At 42.9% G+C, this 23,727-nt stretch overlaps 1 protein-coding gene across 1 annotated transcript; it reads right to left on the reverse strand.

Moving 5' to 3' along the window:
* Positions 1-3,212: 3,212 nt before the first annotated feature.
* On the reverse strand, positions 3,213-21,691 carry LOC139214498 (MAGUK p55 subfamily member 7-like). The gene is made up of 16 exons (XM_070845369.1): positions 21,599-21,691; positions 20,899-20,976; positions 19,379-19,459; positions 16,907-17,041; positions 14,763-14,844; positions 14,531-14,616; positions 13,102-13,179; positions 12,212-12,408; positions 12,061-12,119; positions 11,306-11,350; positions 7,813-7,986; positions 5,902-5,982; positions 5,707-5,800; positions 5,406-5,514; positions 4,395-4,538; positions 3,213-3,443 (listed from the first exon to the last, which is right to left on the reverse strand). Exons 1-16 carry the CDS (start codon positions 21,689-21,691, stop codon positions 3,213-3,215), a joined length of 1,767 nt encoding a protein of 588 aa, XP_070701470.1.
* Positions 21,692-23,727: the final 2,036 nt, after the last annotated feature.

Genomic DNA, 23,727 nt, shown 5'->3' on the forward strand with positions numbered 1-23,727 from the left:
ACTTTAGCTGTCATCCATGTATGTTTTCCCTCTTGACATCCAAACACTCTTATGTAAGACTGTTTGGATCTACGGTAATGACTTTGCCATGCACAATCATAACTTAATAATCTTTAAGCAAACATTTGTGATGAAACGCGTTCTTCCTGCCTACAGTTGAAACTTTTGAAGGTTATGGCTAAAGTCCGAGCGGCACTTGTTCAACCGTTCAACATATTAAAGGACTCCATAACTCTCATCCCTTTTCATAACTCAGCAATATCAGTGGGGAGGTTGAGTTTCAATGGTTTCAAAGCTGAAAAACACATGGACCAGAAGCATCCCCGTTAGGTGCAGTAAATTCCTCGCTCACATTCCTCAGCAGTGGTCGGAGAACGCTACATGGTATCACACACCATTTACTCCTGTCCCTCTGTGATATGTTCACCGGCTCGACTGTTGATATTAGTTGGGAACACACCTACGTTTGGCAGCCAGGAGACCTGTTAAAAACACCGTGGAAGGACATATATCTCTTCTTGTTTGGATAGTTTGGCACTGCTGTGTGTATATGTGTGTACGTGTGTGTTGCAGGTTCACAAACTCCAGGCCCATCCAAGGGGCCAAACGTCTGGCAAAGTACGTGCTGGATGAAATCGGTTATATCGTCAAAGATCCCGAAGAAGTACGTGAGTAAGCCAAATTAAGATCCTGCGTCATTTCCAATTAAATAGATTCAGACTGAGGAATGAATGCTTTTCTTGTTCTCTGCTCTATCTGCCAGGAGGGATAGCTGCTTTAAAGCTGCACTCATTTATATTTCAGATCAACAGTTAAACCTCCTCCGTTTTAGCGCCCTGCATCTCAGTGTTTTTGTTTGACGGCCTGCAAACATACAGTTTTGGTTCACTTTCACTCACCAAGTGTCTGATAACCCGACTACCTGTCTACCTATCCAGCACCAAACTGCTAACAGACTGGCTGGTGAACATAGTTGAATATTTAGCATCAAGAAACAGATATTTGTCCCAGGAGTTGGTGGAGACCAAAACGGAGCTAAAAGGAGAGCGCTAGACTTATCTGCTAATGTTGATTCACGTCTGCTAGATAAATAAGTAGCTCACCATAAACTTAAAAGATAAAAAGATAACAGAAAGTGTTATTGCAGCTCAAAGCACAGACATGACGCACAGTTAGAGAAAGAGAAAATGAAATAGAAACATTATATACACAATTAATACAATAATTATAAAGGAACAACAGCAGGATGGGATGGAAACATGATCTGGATTATTGGACTGGTTGAGTAACAGCTGAAGGTTTAACTGTGTGTTAGCATGTCACATAGTCATAAAGCCAATGAGCTGAGTCAGTAATGTTCGTTCCACCGTAATATTGTAAGTTTGATAGCATTAATTAGCATTAGCCTCCATGACTCACTGGTCATACCAGACCAAGTAAGGCTCCACCAACAAAACCCCTCGAGCCTATTAAACCGAGCATTGGTGCATTTTATTGCCTAAGAATTCAACATTTTATTTGTAAAATGAACATTTTGGCTTTAACGTGTCAACGTGAGTCCAAAGAACCGTCTCCCCTTCCCGCTACAGGTTTGTAGAATGAACTCCCTTATACTTTTTAGCATGTGCTTTTCAGTGTTGGTTGTTTAAAACGTAAGAATATCGCACGCAAAGATGAAGATACTGTTTAACACAAGTCGTGTTTATTTTTACATACTTCGAACAGACAGTTACATGATTGAGCCAAATTATCCGCGACCAATTGACATCATACTTCTGTGTAATGTTTGAAGTGGGAGCTGCAGTGAACATAAAACGGTGGGTTTTCATTGGATCGCTGCGGTGTCTTAAATGGCATCGTTATGATCTCAGAGGGTGCCTGCAGATCCTCAGCGGTGTGATGAAATTACACTGCCACGCTTTGGCTGAGGTCGGGCTACGGGCCACGCAGAGGAGCGACTGCTGCCCTGCACAGTCTGGTGTGTGTGTGTGTGTGTGTGTGTGTGTGTGTGTTTTGGTGACCAGGAGACGTGAAGGCACGCCGATGAGTGCATCTCCTCTTGTTCATTCGTGCCACTGTCTGCTTTGTGTGCCCTGACAATCAGCCTGCCAGAGTGAAACAAATGCACAGCACAAAATGGCACGCTCTTAATCCCCGCAGCCTAATCCACCCTCATGTAGAGCCTCGCCGTGCTTTTACAGTAAGTTTTTATGTGCGCTCGTAACTTTCTCTCTCCGTGTGTCTGCGAAGGCCCAAGTCCCTTGAAAGCCATTAGTGTCTCCCCACATCATGCTGCTCCCTCTTCCTCCCAAACACGACATGATAGACACATTAACACTCCGTCGCACCCAATTGAGCACAGCATCCAAAAAGAGGAGGGAAAACGCCGCGAACGTAGAGGAATGCGGCCGTGAAAAAGAATTAGGTGGAGCGGCTTGTGTGAAGGGTAGACTCTGCAGCTGTGATGCTAAAATATGAGTATTTGTTAATGGTGTGGCACTAATGGAGAGGTTCTGCCAATTATCTCTAATTGTCTTAATATGTTTTTTTTGTATAAAAAAAGACCTGCTCACAATTAACGGTCCATAATGGAGTAGAGTTTCATCGTAGGGTGCTTACACATATTCAAGTTAAAGCACCTGTAGTCCTCCTCTCCAGTATGGACACAACTTGGAAACTAACAGCCATAAAACATGTCTTCCTTCTTCTTCATCTACTTGTCTGTTATCTTGTTTGTATCCCTGTTTTGTACCGCATGCCGTCCACTAAATGTCTCACTGCTACTAATAATATTTCTCTGGTGTGTATTACAGTTAATTGAAGTGCAGCAGCTGTCAGAATAATTACATGCTGATGTTTGCGACTTGGCAGGGAAGGATTACTCTCAGCCACAAGCTCTGGAGGGTTTCCTTTTTTTTTTTCCCCCCTTCTTCTTCTTCTTCTTCTTCTCCTCCGTCCTGCGAGCCGGCGTTATTTCAGCCAAATGCCAACAGAAAAACTGGCTCTGAGACAGACGGCGGGAGAGAGAGAGAGGAGATGGATTCTGTTTGCCTAATTAGACACACACGCACTAAGGGACAGTATGGAAAACCGTGGTAATCCCAGGACTAGTTTACAAACGGAAAAACATTTAAAATATGATAAAAATTCAAACTTTAACTTTCTCCTCAAACTTTATACACAGTTAACTCATGTTTTTGTTCTTTTCTTCTTTAAATCCAGTTGCTCAAATGGCCACAACTTCTCTGCGCTTTGGTTGGCGAGGAGCAAATCCACTCTGCGGGGATCCACTGGACTTCTGCCTCCTCCACCCTCTTGAGGTCCGCCTTCAGCTCTCTGAATGCCACGACGATATCCCCGTTTACAATCACCTTGTCAAACAAGTGACCGCACTGCCTCTCCATGGTTTCAGCCAAGTCAATCATGTCCTCAAAGTCCTCCTCCTGTGACAAAAAAAACCCCACTTTGGTAAGTACAGTGAAGTAAATGTACCTCTTTTCATAGTTTGATTGGTGTGTCCTTTGATTAGGCATCATGCAAAAGATGAAAAGAAGCTGCACATGAAAGGAGAGCACTTAAAAAACGACGACAATTGATGATTAATGAGGATTTCATCTGTAATCTGACAAACGCTGCTGATGGAATGCTAAGGGGCCAGCTACAGCCCGACCATACGGCGACAAAAAACATCCTCCGAGATGCTGTTTTACAATAATCTGCACACACTGTGACGTAGCAGGACATGGAAACAGAGGCGTAGCACGTCGTTACATGCTGAGAGTAAAGGATAAGAGGCCTTTTCACAGCAGCTGCAGTCCGAGTTGAGAGCACGGCCCCGTAAACTACGCCTGAACTTTCTACGGCTGTGGTGCTTGGCACTGGGCAAACTCCAGCCATGCTGCAACACAGGTGTGTGACCCTGCGGCTTTAATAAGGGCAGCGTGGGCAGTCGGGGTCAAACAATGAATGTGAGAAGCCAGATGGGGATTATGAAAGTGACCTGGCATCTTTTTGTCATGTGTAAAACAGATCTAATATCGAACGTGCATGCTCTTGTTTTGAGACACACAAACCTACCAGAGTGACATAAAATATGGGTTTCCATTCTTTCAACCCTTCATGTTTCCTCTTCTGGACCAAATAGACTCACCTGTGTGTCAGTTAGGTAACAAGATGCCACCCACCATGCAGCCTTGTAACTCCCCCTGTCTCTTAAAACCGCAGGGTCAGCCATGTGTAAGGCGAAAGGTGTGTGCACGAGTAAGGCGGTAGAGGTGCGAGTGCGTCTGTGGGGGGGGGGTTTGACCCCACGCCGCCCTGCATGTTACAGGACATGGAACAAGCACCTGTCTTCACACATGTGGCTGGTGTGTTTATGTTATAGCCTCCCTTACTGAAAAGATCCTGACTGAGCTCTTGTCGTCGTCATTGCAGATGAATTTAGCTCTCCGTCTGGTGAGGCGTAGCTCCTCTATGCGCGGGGGCTTCACAAACACCACGTACGGTTTGTACTCAGGGGTGTACACATGCTTTATTTTCTGCAGCGATGAAGACAGAGAGGAAGGGGATTATTGGAAGGCAGGATTAAATATTTATGGTACAAACTGGGTGAATGGCTGAATGTGAATGTAGTGGTGGAAAAGTCCAGTCCATTTATTTGCCCAGTTTTCAGACAGTCAACCAAAACAGAAAATATTAAGTGTTCCCTCTTGAGGTCCACACACGATGTGAAAACCTGCAAGAGCTCCTTCACTAAATGTTGAATAATCTTGTGACTGAATATCACAGAGGACTGGTAACATTTAAATAGCAGTCTTGAACCATGAGGGATTACTTTCCAGGATATACAAATGATGTTCAAACAAAACAGAATAACAGCCTACAGTCTAAAATAGAAATCTCATTTTAACTTTTCCTTTCTTTTTATTTTTCTTTCTCTCTTTTCTCACCTTTAAATCTCCTTTCTCCACAATTTTGGACTGTCGTCATGTACCAAAGTACTTGTAACTGCTAATTACCACTGTTGATCTGAGGGGAGTGAAGACTGGACCGTTCCCCGCTTGTTAGCAGGGACCTTAACTGGCGGGACGTAACACATGCAGAGGTTTCGCGCCATCCCTCCCCTGCGCAGCTACCCCAACACATCAGTAGCATCAGATCACTGCCAATTGTGTTCGATAGCCAAGCGGGAAGCACCACTGCCAGGAGCTAAATCCTGTAGTGGTGACACAGGGGCCCTTGGAAACTTCCTTTTTTATTATTCAGACATCAGCAATATGTCAAATGATGAAAAACTACAAGTATTCTGAACAGGCACTTGTCAACATGAACATATTTTGTTCACATTATTGTTGTGAATTACTCTGGCGTCACAGAAATCTGGCGTCTGGGGTCACGATACTTACAGTCGGATGCACATCCAGGAGGCACACCTTGCCCTCAGCCATCACTCTGCTCACAGAGTCGAGACTTGTTCCATAGTAGTGTCCTCTGTGCATCCCATATTCTATAAACCTAAAAAGGCAGGAAGAATCGGGTCAGAAACAGACAGGAAGGACAGTAAGACAGTAGAAAATGGTAACCAAACAGCAGTAGGGATACTGGACTCCCCCCCCCCTTTGTGAAAACAGAGAGGAAGAGTGATGGAACAAAAGACAAGTGGGACTATTTTTAACAGCATGGGAAAGGGAAGCTCCGGAGCGACACCTGTGATTGAGAACGTCCTCTTCAAACGTGTGGATCGACACAAAATGATAATCCACGCCCTCCATCTCCTGCCGTCTCTTCTCACGCGTGGTGTCTGGAAGAGAACCGGATGGGCCTTGAAGACACCGTTAAAATGCTTGAGAAAGCTCAGTGTACGCAGGAGGTAGAGGTGACCGTTGTAGATGTCTGTCTTACGTGGCACAGTGACGCCATAGTGGTCAGGGTCGGATATCAGGAGCCTCTTCTTCAGTTCATTAACGCCAACGCCGCTGGGCCCTCAAGACAAAGATCAAAACACTTTGTTCTGGTGGTTTTCATTCCCAATATCACTGTGTACTAATGTTTTCCTCACGACAAGTCCAACATCAAATGGGCTTAGTGATCTGGTGACACATCTGTCTTTATCATCAGAGGAGGAGAAGGTTAGCGAGGGAGAGTCAGACAGACAGAGCTCTGATTTCATACTGATTTCAGTCTGAAAGCGATTCTCCAACCAGCCTCGCTCCTTCTCTCTCTCTCTGTGACGCCCTATTGGATGTTTAATGCTCCTATACCCTCTGGAAAATCCATAGCATCACATCTAAATGTGACATCTGCAAAGCCACACAGTATCGGTGTCATTATAGTGTAGGATGCACAGGATGAAGCACACACACACACACACACACACACACACACACGTACTGCAGCATCTGGGATTTTCTTCAGAAGCAGATTTCTGCAGCCCCAGATTGCATCAGCCTCTAATGGAGCGCTGTCTGAAAGTAGGATTCCTGACATACCTGCCTTTTCCATCACAGCTTTGCATGAGCTCGATACATTACAAAATATCGAGTTTATAGACTCTCTACTCTTACACTGCTGATGCCTTTCACAGCTGCTCCACAGAACCGGAGAGGGGCATCAGCAGGCCGGTGAATACTTTCTTCTGACCTTTTTTTTTTTTTTTTTTTTTTCAAGAGTTACACGATCTGTAGGGCTTAAAGTGGCTGGCAGTCACTTGCACCAACTTTCCTGGGGCACAACTGTCTATTGTTTCACTCAAAAAGCGAATGCAATGCAAACAGAAAAGGATAGATTTCCAACCTGGTCAAACATTATCCAGCTGGTCCTGTTTTAGCGATCCAGGTTTTGGTTTTCTCGTCCATAACTCTCATTGCCAGTAAGCTATATATTCTTAATGATGACCTCCGGTCAATGAAGAGCCTTCACAGCAGACAGTAAAACGTAATCCAGAGTTGGGGTAAGCTCCAACTCAATTAAAGAAGTCTAAATCTAAATCCAAGCTGTCTTAACTGTTCTAGTTTGATGATGGAGCACTTGGCTGACATTATGAGGGATCTTATTCACAATCCACTCATCCCTTTCTCTCCATTCATCTATCATTTATCTTCCCTCTATCTGGTTTTGTTTTTGCACCTCTTCCCTTCAACGTGTTGCTCTCCTCTCCGCCGTCCACTTTTTTTGTCTCACAGTTTTCTCCCTCCTCTCCACTTCTTCTCCTCTCTTCCCTTCCCGCTCAGGTCACAGATGACCTACAGTTGTATCGTGTTATGACATTAAAAAGACCTTCAAGCGGGGCTCGATGTAAAATTCCCCGCGGAGAGATACAGCTCAAAAATACATAGAGCAGGCCTGTGCGATTGGCAGAGAAATGAGTCTGGGGTGGGCCACTTGGTAACTTAAGAGAACACAATATATTCTGACTTGGAGGCTTCTGACAGTGTTTACGTGCTTCTGATGGGGAAGGATTGTTCTTGCACTCAAGAGCAGGAACATAAATCTTCATCAATGCATTACTTTTTCTTTTGATCAACAACTGCTTCGATAATATTGTCCTTTTAGTCGAGGATCAGGCTGTTTTTTTTTTTCTCAGTGGGATAATATAAAACAGAGCACAGCTGACCACAATGGGCAACAGTGTATGAATCACCACGGTAACTACCATGTTTTAAGCTTTGTGTACAGTAATGCAACATACATGTTATGCATACAGTATATCACACCGGTCACTCATAGGGATCTATTTCACCAGCTTTTGGCGTTGTGCTTTAGAAACAAACGTCCTGCAGATGACGGGAACTTTTCTTTACTGTTCATACATACCGACCAGAACGACTAGACGGCGTCTGCCCTCGGGGTCTCTGCGGTGTGGGATCACTTCAACGTAGGAGGGGGCAAGAACCGAGCTGTGCACCCCTGTGCTCCACCTCCTGGACCGAGCTGCTTCTCTGGCCAAACTGCTCTTTCTCCCGAGTCGGAAACTCCTTCTTAACCCAGCTGGAGGAGAGAGAGAGAGAGAGAGGGGGGCCTTAGACCTGCCAGGTGTACTACTTAAACTCTAGCAGGAGGATATCCTCATTTTGACAGTCTTGAACCCTCACTGACTGATTTTTTTCCGTCTGGCACATCATTGGCTGATAAAGTTGATGTGGTGGGAAACAATGCCCTACCAGGTTTCACATCCAGCAGATACAGAGCAACATTAGCATTCATCTGGAGTCAATCTGGAGTTCAGTCCAGAGTCTTTAGAGCTGTTTTGCTCGCTGTGGCTGAAAACCGTAAAGTTGTGGGCCGTCAAACCAAAACAACGAGCTGAAAGAGGCTAAAATGTTTGTAGAGCTGCAGCAGAGTCAGGTGATAATTCACTGTGTGGTTCATCACAACGAGCGACCCCTCACGCAGTCGCCATAATCATTTGATCCGTTGTTAATATAAGAATATTGATCAGTGCAGCTTTAAAAACACATTTAAAGACGCAAGGAGGCCAAAATCAGGCCATATCTGTCTGATCGGTCCATTCTCATGTTGTGTAGCTTCATTACAACCAAATGTTTTGAGATACCTTACAAACATTTGCATTATATTTTGTGTATTTGTATTTTATTTTTTATTTCTTTTTCTTTTCACTGGAATTGAAAACTGTTATATTTCTGATGTAGCTGTTGTGTATATGTGAATTTCCCCTTTGGGGGATGAATAAAGGAGCATCTTTACCTTTATCACATTAATAACTCTGTAAGGTTAATAAGGTTTGACTTTTTAAAGATGTAATTCATCACATTATTCGCCATTAATTCAAAGCTCCCATATTATGGAAAGAGAGATTTCAGGCCTAGGTGCTGTGTAAATACAGGGAAACACTCAATCCACAGAGAAATGTGCACAGCCGTTGTTACGGTTTTAACTGTAGCACTTTGAGATCTGTACCGTCAAATATAAAGTGCATTATAAATAAAATGTATTATTATTATTATTATTAGCCCCGTATTCACAACCTTAAAACAAGCTGTTGGCTGTTGTAAAGTTGTGACACACAACTATACAGTCACAATAGAAGCTCAGCTCATTATTCTACTTGGTTACCAAAACGAAAGTATAAAGCTGAAAACTATCAGTTGGACATCGCTCGATTTAAAAGTGCATTAAAAGAACACGACCACTTTAATCATTGTTATTAAAATGCATAAAAAACATCCAGGTGACGACAAGACTCATGATGGAGGCGAGAGTAGAAGTAGGAGGCGGAACAGAAGAAGTACAACACCGTCCAAAAACCATCAACACCGCCACCCAGAACACGCTGGTGTCAAACACTGCCCCGAACAGCACAAATCTCAGTCAGGAGACGACTACTCAGTCTGTCATGCATCGCTTGTGGGCCGTCTGACAGCCAGCGTCTGCCATGCGACTGTGGTCTGGCCCGGCTTGGCAGGCTCGCTCTCTTTCATGATGTTAACTGGTGCTAAGTGATGGTGCCAGGTTTTCTTTGACGTCAGCTGTAATTTCACTTTGTAAGCATATCTGTCCATTTCCTCTCCGGGCTTCATTCCAAGAAACATGGCACTGTGAGTAGAGATTTCAAACTTTTGTTTACATGGGATTTAAACTAATGATTTCACTCAGAAATGTGAACGGGTAATACATACTGTATAAAATCAATGTTATACAGCAAAAGAGAAATCTTATTTCCTAGAATGAAATAATGTCTAGAGGAAAACAATATGTAATTGTCGGTCTTGAGTAATTCTGGCAGTGAAATTCTCATCTGTTACAGAAAAAATGCTCTCAGCCGTAAAACCTTCGTTCTCTTTTGGAGAAGCTTCAAGATATTTCTGCTTTGCCGGACAGAATGAAGTCAGGGTGAGAGGACAGATAAGACTGAGGAGAGAGCGACGGCATGGAACATATAGAAAATGTGGAGATTATAGTTATGATCTCAGCATGAAGCTTCGTAGTCCTCCGCAAATACACTGAGACCATTTAGAGCACTTAAGTGGTGCTGAATAATCCGATCTCACCATTCAAATAAAAAAAAACATCGCTCTGACAGACATTTTGGCGAATGCACTCACTCACTCACTCACTTCGCTTTGGTGCCGAGATTTAGACGAAAAATATATAAAATTCTAATATCTGCTATCGTCACGAGGAAACAGAAGTTAGAGCAACGTTTACATATTTCTGAGAGACAGAACTTCTCGGTTGGTCAAAGCTATGAGAGGGATTTTATTATTTTTGGGGAGGAAATGATATCCAAACACAAACCTCCATCCCTGCTGCTGATGCTGCAGCTATTAGCAGACAGACGGACAGACGTGAGAGTGGTTGGAAGGAGTTAGCTAATATTGTGCTAATAAGGAGATAACTAAACAAACATGATCACAACTTGGTTTTTATGTATCTCACAAAGTCTGAGTTAGCTTAGCTTAGCATAAAAACTGAGGACAGGTTGGGTTTATGGGGGTCGTGTGTTTCCTCTGCTTGCAGTCTTTATGGTAAACTAAGCTAATCGGCTAATGGCTTTAGCTACATATACAAGGTCATTCTCAAAATGTCACACGAGTATTTAATAGACAACCAGGAGTGAGTTCTCAGCACCTTCTTCAGCGAGCCTCTCCTCAGGTATCTAACGCTGTGAGCTCCACTGTATCCCTTCTCTTTCACCTTCCTCTGATTAGTCTGCATGAAGTCATTTGGTCGTGCAGCATCAATAAGGGTTAACATGCCAGACAAACAGGAAACAGAGTCTGGACCACGTCCTCAGGTGGAAGCTGGCCTCAGATAAGATGAAATGCACTTATTATTAAATGCACATGACTCTGAAGAACTGATATAATGCCACATCTGTAATTACCTCGCCTTCTACCGACGCAAGGAGCCTTTTTACAATCAGCCCAGCGCAGGCCCCCATATGAACATCCTGCACTGCTCATATGCACACACATCATGTCCAATCCATGAGATCAAGACAAATGGGATAAATGGGAAGGCTAAAACCACATTCGCTGTTCCAGACCTCGTCCACAAATCTCCAAACCACAAAACTACATCATCATATGAACTGGTTTGTACTGTAAATATAACCAGGGTCTCCTCGTGTTGCTGGTTTTTCTCCATCTATTTTCATTGCTAAGTCCAATACACACACACACACACACACACACACACACACACACACACATATATATATTGCATATATAGTCAGTATATGTGTTTTTTGAGCTGTAGTGTCCAATTTAGTTGTCTTGTCTTGTATCACACTGGTCCCTGATTCCAGTAGCAGTGGAATTTGAGTGGAAAAAGTCAAACATCTCACCAATGTGGATCCCTGTTATAGCTCTGTAGTCTACATCCTCGGTGACTGGAAAAACAGGAAGAGAGAAGAGGAAAGAGTGAAGAAAATGGTGGACGCTAACCACAAGGGGATGACGTGCTTTGCTCTGAAATTTCATACCCAAAGTATTAGCATATGTCCTGACCCAAATGTCCTAATATTTTGCTTTGGAAATTCTAATAATAGTTTTATTTAGAAATTATATCCACAATCCAGAAATATTAATAACTACCTTACTCTTACAAAGTGATTGTTAGTGAGAAACTAGCACATCACAGAACGCCAGATACTTTAAACCTGCTTGGTCGCAACAGAGGAACATTTAACAGAGTCCTCTCCATTTTGGAAATGTGGTGCAGGGTGCATTACATGATTATTATTTTTGGAAAATACACCTCTTTAAATCTTTAAAAACCCCAAACCAAAACCTAAAATATACATGTGTATTATATCATGTAAATTATGCTGAAGGTAAGCTTTCAAAAGCAAATTCAAACGGACAGTACCTTCCCCCTCATCTGCGGAGCATGTGGAGAAAAAAAAAAAACACAGAAGTAGTGAGTACAACAGGAGGACAGCAGAGCTCACCCATGAAACTGACCTTCATCGTGATCTTCAGACATGACCTGTCACCTCTCAGCTCAGCACTAAAGCAGCTCTAATATGTTTATTGGAAAGTGGAAAGGTTTTACTCCTTTCAGGTGTTGCGGTTTTATGGACAAACGGCGGCTCATCACCTGGTGGTTTGCCTCGCCGAGGTCTGAACAAGGCTTTAGGTCTCTGCAGTGCAGTCCTCCTGGAGAGCAAAACAAAAAAAGCCTCATAGATATTAAATGACAGCGTGTTCTCAAGTGAGCGGACACGTTGGCTGAAAAGAAAAATGGCCACCTTTCATGGAGCTGCTGCGAGGGGATGAGCCCTGCCCGAGTGTTGCTGACCCCGAGGTGACAGGCCTGCCACCAGGTGTCGTCCTCCATGCTGACAATCTGCAGGACGTCGCCCCTGTTAAAGGCCAACGCCGCATCCTTACACGGCACAGTGGGATCCTCGGTAGGCTCGTAGTCGAAAAGGGCCCGCAAGAACAGCTGAAGAAAGAAAAATCATCCGGCGTTCGAATGAATAAACAGACGTGCAGGCGACGAAGCAAACTACACGTTATATCTGATCTGTTTATTCATTCTTCACTGTTCCTACTGCAGCATCGTGAACTTCCTCTGTATCCTGGCACGGACGCAACATCTTTGTCTGGTGCTTTCTCACATATGTTGGTGTCATTTTTGAGAAATGACCATGATCATAGAAAATAATTTGTCTTAATCCTTTACAAATGCTCCCTACTCTTAACAGTTTCCAGCTTGGATATCCACTCCATGTACGCGGTGGTAGCGGGCCCAGAGTTCTCCCCAAACAAAGAGGGAGATTGTGGAGCTTGACATTTTCCACATAAGGTGTATAGATTCATTGTTAATGTTTAATTGAGTTCGTGCGGCTCAAAACGAAGAATCAAGTGTTTAAATGCTAAAAGAGCTTTAGTAAAGTTAGAGGGTGTCCTATCCTTGACTGTCTGATCTGAATTTACTTCTTGACAACACGCTGCTGTAGTGACAGCACTGTGGCAAAAACACAAAATTTAACCAAACACACACAGGACACCACTGATTTCATCTCTTTTTACTGAAAGCAGGTGGGCAGCTTTCCCATCGCAGCCACATACAGCAAACTAACGCCACAAACACACAGCACAGACTACGTATGGCCGAGTCAGTATTAACTTTTACCTTCTTCTTATGTGATGGCGTTTCCTCCTTGAAGAAGGCAGGAACGATTTTGAATGTAACTTCCCCCCGAGAATGAGCCTGCACAAGAACAGAGACATGGTTTGGTCTTTTGGGAAACGCTCTCAGTGCACGCTGAGCGTCAGACACACAAGATCGATACCACTCTTGTGTCTGTATGGTAAATACGAAGCTACAGTGTCATATTTCCTGAAACTGTCAGCTCCCTTTGGTCCCTCCAAGTTATCATAACGTCATTTGCAAGAATCCAGAGAACCTGAATGAAAACAACCTACCAAGTGCTGCGTTAACATAAAGGCTGGAGGCTGTGGAGCAGTCTGGCTTGGTTCTGTCCAAAGGTCACACAATCAGATTTCCAGCGCCTATAAATTCAGTAATTACCATGTTGACCTTATTTGTACAAAAAGTGTAAACACACAGCGTGAGAAGAGACTGTTTGTTCACCCTCTATGCTATGGTGAGTGATGTTCTATGGTTTTATTACTGTCAACAGGTCTGATAAAATAAAACAAAACAAAACAAAAGATGAGTAATAATCTGCTATAACTCCTTGTTGTGCAGCCATAGTGAGATGTTCTTTCATCATCTTGAACATGGGCACTGTAGTTTATTTTCTAATCAATTCAAAATACAAACATACACATAAATACTCATAGAGCGCAAAGTGTGGATTAACCCTCTCATGCATAGAGGTCACTACAGTGTGCAGCTATTCAAAAGCTGTTTTCTTGTATATGCATGAGTTTTGATGGCGTAGCTGCACATCAGCCACTACAGTGAAGCTACTGCATCATCTCATACACTGACTGCTGCCCAGTGGGAAGCCAAGATGGCCGACAGACAGCCAGTAACACAGAGTTGCTCTTTTTTTTCTTCTATAAAAAGAAACTCTTGCAGGTAAGAAAAATATGGTGACATCAAGTAACATCTACGGAGTCATGCAGTTGCTAAATTTTCCAAGTATTTATTTTATATTGGGAGGAAATTATGATTAATCACATGTCCACTGAAGTGTACATCATGCATCAGTAGCTGTATTTCAACTACTGGACATGTAAATATATCTTTATAAAATATGGGTTGGAAAAATAAAGTTCAAACCTTGTTTTTCAGCCTAAAGATGAATAAAAACACTTCTCCTGACTGAGGTCATCATAATTCATGCATGAAAGGATTAATCCGCAGCAGGAAATAGTCCCAAAAAACTCCTGTTTGAGTAAAGTTTGCTAAACTAGAGCTCTTTTAGGAAAATTAAACTATATTTGCGACATGTTTGGTTTTGTTCTCGTTGACAATAACAAAATTATGACACAAAACCAACACTGAAAACAGAAAAAAGATGAGAGAAGGAGACAGAAACACCCAACAAGGAGACACTGAAGCGAAACCAAACATCAGAGGTGAGACTAACCAGAAGCGGAAGGATTTCCTTTGGCTTCCTGTTTTCCAGCGACACTCCGTTCACCTCCCTCAGCTCATCTCCTTCATGGATCAGGCCTTCAAAGCATATGAAAATTTGTACCACATGCTCCTCTCTGTAACGTGTACGTTCACCACCACAACATCACAACAGCCAAGTGTAAAGGCAAAGGAGAGGTGTGGAGTGGACACAGCTGTGATAACCGAGAGTTTATCTCTCTCACCGCTTTTATCAGCTGCGCCTCCTCTCATGATCCTCGCCACCACGATCGCCCCAGAGGATTTATCCCTCTTAACGGTCGCCCCCTTGAGAATAGGATGATGGACAAACAGAGGAGCAGAGGCACAGAGGTTAAAAGATGGACGGTGAAACGAACACGTTGATTTTATTAGAGGCCAGACGAGCTTATTTAGAGTCACTTCATTCCAGTGGAGGCTATTTGTAAGAAGAAGGAACCATTTAGCCAGCCGCCATCATGTAACACACAAAGCGCTGGAAAAGGTTACCCAAATCAGCATCATTTTCAACAGATGTTATTGATGTGGAGCAAATCGCAATGGAAAGAGCATCTTATGTAGTTGACTACAATCAGCTCACGCTCGGGTGTAACCCTGTTGTCTGGAAAACGGGAACATGCTGGATCGATCAAAGAGGCCGTGTCAGAAAAAGGTCAGTCCCCCTCCAATCTAGTTTTGGGATCAATACAAAAGTGTGTTCTCTATTATTGGTCCTCAGCACATTCCTCCCTAAAAGCTCAACCACAAGCATACACACGCTGCAAAAAGGGTTCAGCATTAAGTAAATAGCAATTATTATTTCTAAATATTTTCATAAATAAGATTAAATTCACTGCTGGCGGAGGGGTTTATGTTTTTTGGCAGTTGTTTGTTGCTCTTTTGGTGAGCAGGACATCTCAGAAACTTGTCAACAGATTTCAATTATATTTGGTAGAAAGTAAGGCCACGGGTTAAGAAGCAAACGCTTAGTTTGGGATGTGGATCCTTAACTTTGTGCATTCTTTTTTTTGTTTTTTTTTAACATTTCTGCTATTTTCTAATGAACCACCCGACCTACTTGAGTGGAAACACAATCTGGCCCACGTGCCCCGCTGCTGTCGGTCACTATATGTATTTTTAGAGATCATATTCCAGATGCAGATCAAAAAACTTCAGGACTTTTTCTTTTTATTAAAATAACAAATTTAGAGGATTTTGCGGCCTTGGCGAAGGTATGTGCTCTTTGTACTTTGATTGGTTTTCAGTCCAGTTTCGCTTGATCCAGGAAATTTCCAGAAATAAGTGACAATGGCTTGGAACAAGGTGGAATAAGGCAGACCATTCCGGTAGTATCAAGAAAATGAGCAATGATTAAAGACCTTGAAACAAGTTGATTTACATCAGAAACAGAAGAGAAATTATCCCAATCCATTTTAATGCTCAATGCAGCTTTCACTTATTTAAGAGACATAGCTTTGCAGTGCATGCACACGTAAATATGCACACACACACACACACACACACAACAATGCTGAAACCATGTTGTGCGTCACAGCAGATATATGGCAACAAAGACGTGGAAGAATTGACTCTGTAAATTCCTGGTTGAGGAAAGTGAGGAGCCGGCCAGACACAAAGGTGATCCAGGCTGCTGGAGGAACCTTTTCTGTTTTCTATGTTTCCTGACTTTGCTAAGGCTGTAGTCCTGCTACACCTTGGCATGCACGGCTTTAGCAGTCATGCCGTTTGACTACATGACATAAATTTAGTCACTAGAGAAAAATTCAGCTAAGTCCCTTGGATATTTTTATTGCTTTGAACTGCCTGTGTATGTCAGATGTTGTGACTGGACAAATTACAAATGTTTAAGTGCAGTGGCACTGTTACATGGTTGTCTTAGCCTGAATACTTTGCATTTGTGTTTGTGTTTTGTGTGCAGCACTAGGCCAGGTAGAACAAATCAGAAACAGGCAGTAACATGTAGTAAAGCGAAGTTGTGCTTGTTTTTTAAGAGCCACTTTAAACGTGTCAATGTGTAGAGTGGAAAATACATTTGTATGTTAGTAAAGGCAAGCCAGACTGTTTCTGGGTCATCAAGTGTTTTTCCCTTTTTTCTCTTGTCTGTACACTAATATCTAATCATCTTAGCTTAGCATAAATAAATATAGCATAAATTATATCCATCTAACTCCAGTAGCTTCGAAAAAATGGGAAAGAAAATCTAAACACCTCCCATCAGAGCCAGGCTAGCTGCATCCCTCTGTTTCCAGTCTTTATGCTAAGCTAAGCTAACCAGCTGCTGTCTTCAGTGGCTCTCACCAACGCTCACCTTTAACTCCACCTTTAAAATGCAAAGACATTTTTTACTGACCAGAGGCTCTTTGGTTTTGACCAGACTGACAATTTTGACCGAGTCCTCGTCCTCCTCCAGTACGTCATCAGGCATTGGTGGCAGAGTGGGCTCAAAGTCTCTGTGAGCGACAGCGTCATAGACGGACAGGAGACCCTGGAAAGGACACAGAAATGCAGTGAAGGCGCTGATCTGCAGTCAGGCACGTCACTTTGAAATGGCATTTGAGGCATCGAGGCCAGCATCCTCTAATATATGTCACTTTGTATGGACAATGGCCGCCAGTGTACTCCAAATAAAATGGAAACTGTTGCTGTCAAGCTGCTGTCAAATTAGGGATTGTAATTGAATGTTTGTGTAATCATTGCAAAATCTGTTCATTTAATGGCGCCCCTTCTAGATGGAGGACCCACTGACCCAATTTTAGCAGTACAGCTCGAGATGGTTAAATGTAATTGTAAGGTTAAAAGGTACAAATATGCAAATAATCCATGCTGGCTAATTAGAGGTGACTGGTTGGTGACTGTCTCACTGCAGAGCCCAAAATGCAGCACTTTCTTTCTTGGTCACAAAACAATAAATTTTGCCCATGACAGCATGAAAAGCTAGATTTGGTTTGGTTTGCACTGCCAGCCTACGAGCCACCTGAAAGCAACCCCCCATGCAACTAACGGTGCCTCTGCCTGCAGTGGCTCTGGCTCAGCCAAAGCACCACACACGTCTCCTTTTCCAGGCAGAGAACTGATATATGACTCACTATCAATGCCCAGACAGTTCATTCAAGTTCATTCTTTGCTAACTTTGGCAGCGTGAAAAAGTCCAGGTTTGTTTGCAGAAAAACAATATTCTGGATAAACATTAATCTCTCACCGGCCTGCACAAAGTACAATTTAAAAAAGGAAATTTACTGTAATAAGAAAGAATGAGAAGAGGGGGGGGAAACATCTGCTCATCAACTTAATTTTAACAATCAGCCAATCCATCTGTCAGTTAGTCTACTTGTTATCCCCGTGTCCATCAACAGTTGCTCTGCTCAGAAGCTGCCAACGCGTGAGCAATGTGTCTCTGGCCACTTTCAGAGACAGGTTTTCAAAAAACAAACATTCATTTACAGAATATTATACCCAGAGTCTCTCATAAGTATGTGTGAGCTCCTGCGCCGGGGCCAAGAACAAACAGGTCATTAAGACTGTTTAAACAAACCTGTTAGTTCTTGACTGGCTTCAGCTCCTCATTAAGAAAAGCCACGACTTCTGCAGCTCACTGGAAAACCATACGCTGTGTGTGTGTGTGTGTGTGTGTGTGTGTGTGTGTGTGTGTGTGTGTCTGAAATATGACTGTCAGCAGATCTGAAATAAGGAAACGTGTGTATGAGCAGTCTGAGCCTCTACATGAGTGAACACTAATAAACATAACCAGGGAGTAGATTAGCTTCAATGCCAGTGTGGTTAATAGATGTCAGCACCTCTCGGCGGGCAGAATGATGAGGTGAAATCAATTTAAATATAATTTACAAGTTGGATTAATTTGTCGCTTTGTGTGACCCATGTAAGAGCCAAATGTAGGAAACTGAATACTACAAGCCTTTTGATGTGCATGTAAGCTTCGGTGTTCAGTCGCCTAAATAGCACCAGAATAGCTCAGATGAAGCGTGACTGCAGGGAAATTAATTTCTCAGATTACAGTTTCAGCGTTGGCTATGTCGAGGAAAAAAATGACGGAACATGTAACTGCACACTTCATGAGTTGGTCCCTTTTATTTTTTAATGATCCATCGGGGCACTGAAATACAAGGAAGCAAAACAACGTCTTCCGAGCGGATTACATTCTTGCTTCATAAATGGTCCGTGTGAATGGCAATTACAGGACATGCTTCAGTAATAAACTGAACTGAACTGCTCTCCTGCTTAGTCTGTGGCACATTTATGTGCACACAGTAATATTACAGAGATTAGGGAATTATTCAATATTTTGGGAAAACGCTTATTCCCTTTTTTTGGCCAAGAATTAGAGGAGAAAGTGATACCACTCACATGAACACACAAGAAAACAGAAACTTTAGCCTGGCTCTGTCAAAACCAAAATCACCCCTAAATCTCAATGATTAATTCATATTTAGTTTGTTCAATTCATACAAAACCTGAAGTGTAGAAAAGATTTTTCACCTTTGGAAAGCTAACTGTTTCCCTCCACTTGCAGTCTTTATGCTAAGCTAAAAGATGCATTTTTACAGAGAGACTCCTGATAGCCAGGCTAGTTGCTTCCCCTCATTTCTAGTCTTTATGCTAAGCTAAGCTAAGCTAAGCTAATTGCTGGCATGAAAGTGGTGTCAATCTTCTCTGCAAGAAAGTCAGCAATGGCATTGCCCAAAATGTGGGATGGTTTCATTGTAAAAGTAGTGGATTACTTTGGTAGAACTGGTGTGATGTGACTGGACAGAGGCCTTGGCTGAAGCTACAGGAACACATCACCATGGAAGGAAACACTCTTCACCTTAAAGTGGGGTTTGGAAAAGAGGGCGACCAGCTCTTTGACTTCATCTCTCCAGCCCTGGTATATCAGCTCCTCCGCCAACTGGAAGCAGAGAAAAAGAGAAGGAGAGGCAGGATATATTTTTTATAATTAGAGGCATACATTTATATCGTGGCACGAGAGAGGTTTGCTCTAGTCTACACTGTGCGAGCCAAGAGAGACCAGAGGGGTTAGTGAAACTTCTAGTGCAGTGACACATCATCAGTGCTGTCCTTCTGTCCTTACTCCTGTGCTTTCATACGGCCCCATTCACCTCACTGCGACTCTCCCTCATGTTAACTATTTGTCTGTGTTCCTGTTTTGGTTTCGTGTCTTTTAGCCACTGTCGGAAAAAAAAAAGCTCCCGAATGTTCAAGGCTACACGGCAGCTGCGGCGACAGCTAAAGCAGAGCAGCCTTGACCGTCAGCAGCAAGTGGAGAGGCGGAGTGTGACTGTGTGCAGTCGCCCGTCTTGTCAAGCATATTACTGTAATGACTTCTACTGCTTCAAGATGTCGAGGCACACTCCAGAGACACAATGCATGAAGGTCATTAGTTTCCACTGTGAGCAAACAGAAGCCTCTCTGAGGGGAAACAGACCCATGGTTTGGCCCTTCCAGTAGGTCCTGATGATTTAAGCCAGGCGGAGAGTGGCTGTCGAAGCGAATCTGAAGCAAAGGGAGTGAAGGGAAGGGAGATAGAGAGGAGAGCAGGAGAGAGGGTAGGGGTGCACAGACGGTATGGAAACATGGCAGGAAATTGCAGTATGCAGAGCAAACAGAGAAAATAAAGGAAAGCAAATGGAGAAAGGAGGAGAACCGACGCGGAGAAAGGGGAAAGAGTAGAGATAATGGAAGGGGAGTGTGGTTTGGAGATGTGAGAAGAAAAGATGGAAGCATCGAGTAGTGAGGAAAAGTGTAAAGAGTACATTCTTAAAACTGGAGATGAAGGTGGAACATGATGAAAATGGTAGATAGAAGGTAGGAAATGTGGACATATTGGAATGATTGGTTGGTGACGGGAATGAAGAGGATTGGTATATGAAATATGATGCACATCTGAGGGGAACACAGAATGGTCGAGCCATTCTGAGTCGTAGTGGGAGTGCTCTCTGTCACTTCATCTTAAATCTGAAATTAATTGTATTCCTCCAGCATGAATCATTAGGCTACACACAAAATGATTTTAGCAGCCTTTTGCTCGGCGCTGTCCTCGGTGACCTAACTCCTGGCACTCCTGACACATAATGATATCTGCTGTAAAACACAGCGTTTAGAGCGATAATATCTGAGGTGAGAGCCTCGAGATGACGCCTCACAATTCAGCACACATTAAGAAGGAATGTGCGCTCAGCTCGTGCGTCTGAGTGACAGCAACGTCGTCTGTATATCAGAGGAAGCAACTGAAAAACTGTGAAAGATCCTCCCTGTTCCCTCTGCTGTCAAACTGTCGTCCTTGGCGGCGTGTCTATCTGCAAAAGATGTTTGGAGAGAGTCACTCACATCTGAGGCCAGACTCGCTGCGCGCTCTTGGACAGGGATGGGGCTTCGCTTCTCAAAGCGCCTCAGACGCTCGTGGATCTGTCAAGTCAGGAGAGCATCACAATGAAGGGGTTTTTTCTCTGCCATGAAATGTCACTTCACTTAACCACTAATTCAAATACGGCCAGTGCTGCTATTACTGCCGCTTCTACCTCTACCACAAAATAGTTTATGATAAAACAACATGATTCAAAGAAAGATCAAAGCAACCAATGTTACTGGAGAAATGTCAGAATACATGTTTTGACTCATTGCAGTAAATCTATTTAAAAGTAAAACTATGAGAAGTGGAAAGTACACAAATAAACAGATTTATTTAAGCACTGAACCTAATTTCAGACTCAGAATCAGCTTTATTTGCCAAGAATCAGTGCACATACAAGTAATTTGGCCCTGTTTTTTCCTTTGGTTTCGTGTACTTGCACAGAAAATAAACATAATCTGTAAAACTGCATGCATGAGATGATATAAGACAATATTATACATGATATTATTAATATTATAACAGTTCAGCTGATAATAGTGATAGTTTGAACGCAGGGCTTGTAATAGATGTCATGGCTACTAAACACAGGATGATCCACCTCCTACCTGCTATTTAAACAAGTTTAAAAAAAATAATAATAAGATGCTGTAACGGAAACAAGTGGAGGTGAAACACCTTAAAGAGCAGGTGGAGCTTCTTCTCCATCAGCATGCTGTGGAGGAACCTGTAGTCCTCCTCTCTGTCTGTATGAGACTCTGTTCCAGACATAACTGATGATAGCAGCCTGCACACGCCTGGAGGAGGAGGAGGAGGAGGAGGAGGAGGAGGAGGAGGAGCAGGACATCAGTAAGCGCTCCACCTGCACCTGATATTCATTTACAGTGTCCGTTTTGAAGGTTATGAGGTTCGGTTAAGAGACGGGTCCGAGGTTAAATGGAGGGTGTGATGAAAAACCTCCCATAAAAGGGGGCCTTTAAAAGATATGCTGTTATGGGGATTGTTGTTTTTATGTTGGTATTTCATAAATAACATCAAGACAAAGGTGGAAACAACATTTAAACCTGCTACACTACGGCAATACCTCTGTGTTCTGTTCGGCTCAGCATCCTCCTCACTCTGAGGAAAGAGAAGAGAAGAATTCAACAAATCTGAAAAACCCTTGATGTGTTTTCATCATTATGATCGTCTGCTCCAGGTTTCTTTTGTTTTGAGCAGGCGAGCGGGAGGCCAGAGCGTGACACAGAGAGAGAAAAATGATTACAGAGAGGAAAGAAATTCATTTGTTTTTCATATGGTATGTAAAACATGCTTCCTATGAGATATTACTGCCCCCTAATGCTGGTATTAGACATTTCAACATCACAGTTCAATTATTAAAACAGTCAGCGTTTCATTAATAATGAAACGCTGCTGTTTCTTTATGACATTAAACTCTGCATGCATGTTTGAGTCAGTACTATTTACCTGTAATTACATCAAACACAAGATAAAAACATAATAACTCAAAAAAAAAAAGAGAATTACAGGATAAATAGAGGACGCTTGAAATGATTTGATCTGTTAGCGTGGCTGGTTAAAAGACAATACAGTTATTTTAAAACTCCAGTAGCTGATAATCAATTAAAATACTGCAGAAGAAATAACGAACAGGTTTGGACTAATACCTCTAATGTGCAACATGCATGTTCATGTTTATTCTAATAGATTTTAACTAGAGGAAATCTCAACCCTGCACAACTTAAACTGCACTCACCAGAGACTGTCATTTCCATTAGCCCCGGTTCAGGCAGGCCATGTCGCTTAATGTCTGGAGAGAATGAGCTGCATTTGAACCTCCACTTGTGAGAGAGGTGGCATTGTGTTCGACTGGCCAGATTGTAAAAAGAGTCCATCTCCTGTTCAGTCAATATGTGTCAGGTCTGACCTAAATCGAGCCGAGGGGCGATCAATACTGCAGATCAAAGAGCATGGGGCCCAGTGTTCACTTTGCACATGTGACTCCCACTGCAGTCACACAGATGGGACTGAGTCTGAGGTCAGCAGCTGCATCTTTTCAGTAACATTCATCTTTTCTTTTCTCAAGGTGTGTGTGAAGGGGAGTGTGTTAACCTGAATATTAACAGGAAGTGAGAATCTGGGGGGATGTCACAATATAAAAACCAATCAATAGTATTTATTATTGGATATTTAATACAGGAGCTGTTTAGTGGCACCCTGGCCTCTGTGTGGGAGAACTAACTCCCCCAGGTAGGAACCAAAATGCAGAAATAAAGGTTCCTCTGCTGCTCTTCAGCGTGCTGCTGCCACACAGAGTCCCAGGAAACAAAAAAATAAGTCCCCGAGAAAACGAACAGGTCCCGGGGAGCAAAGTGTCCACAGCTCCCGTTCAGACCGGACCGGACCGGAGGACGAGCCGTGGGTGTGTCCCAGCGAGAGGCACAGCCGGAGGGACGTGAAGCCGGAGGAGGAGTCCGCAGCACCATCCAGCTCTGTTTTCAGCTGCGTCACGTTGTCCTCAGACAGCTAGGCCAGCGCCGGAAGTGACGGCACCTACTTCAAAGTAAAGCTGCCACAGCACGTATGCACGAAAACATAAAATATATATATTTTTTGTAATTAAATTTTCTGCTTAATTATCGCGTTTGCTTTTAAACGCACTATTTGTGAATGTAACGTAATATGGTCTTGTTATAATTAAATATCTGCGTGCAACGAAGTTCCCCCGATTAGAAAAACAGTCTTGCCATTGCTTAAGTATTATTAAGATAAGATAAGATAAAGATAAAAGATAAAAACGTTTTATT

Source organism: Pempheris klunzingeri, chromosome 15 (assembly GCF_042242105.1).
Source record: "Pempheris klunzingeri isolate RE-2024b chromosome 15, fPemKlu1.hap1, whole genome shotgun sequence".
Lineage (NCBI taxonomy): Eukaryota > Metazoa > Chordata > Actinopteri > Acropomatiformes > Pempheridae > Pempheris > Pempheris klunzingeri.

Coding starts and splice junctions, on each gene's coding strand:
- LOC139214498 (XM_070845369.1), bottom strand. CDS start 21,691: ATGTCTGGAACAGAGTCTCATACAGACAGAGAGGAGGACTACAGGTTC. Junction 11,351..12,060: donor TCGGCGAGGCAAACCACCAG/GTGATGAGCCGC, acceptor CTGTTTTTCCAG/TCACCGAGGATGTAGACTAC. Junction 4,539..5,405: donor TCCTGGATGTGCATCCGACT/GTAAGTATCGTG, acceptor TCATCGCTGCAG/AAAATAAAGCATGTGTACAC.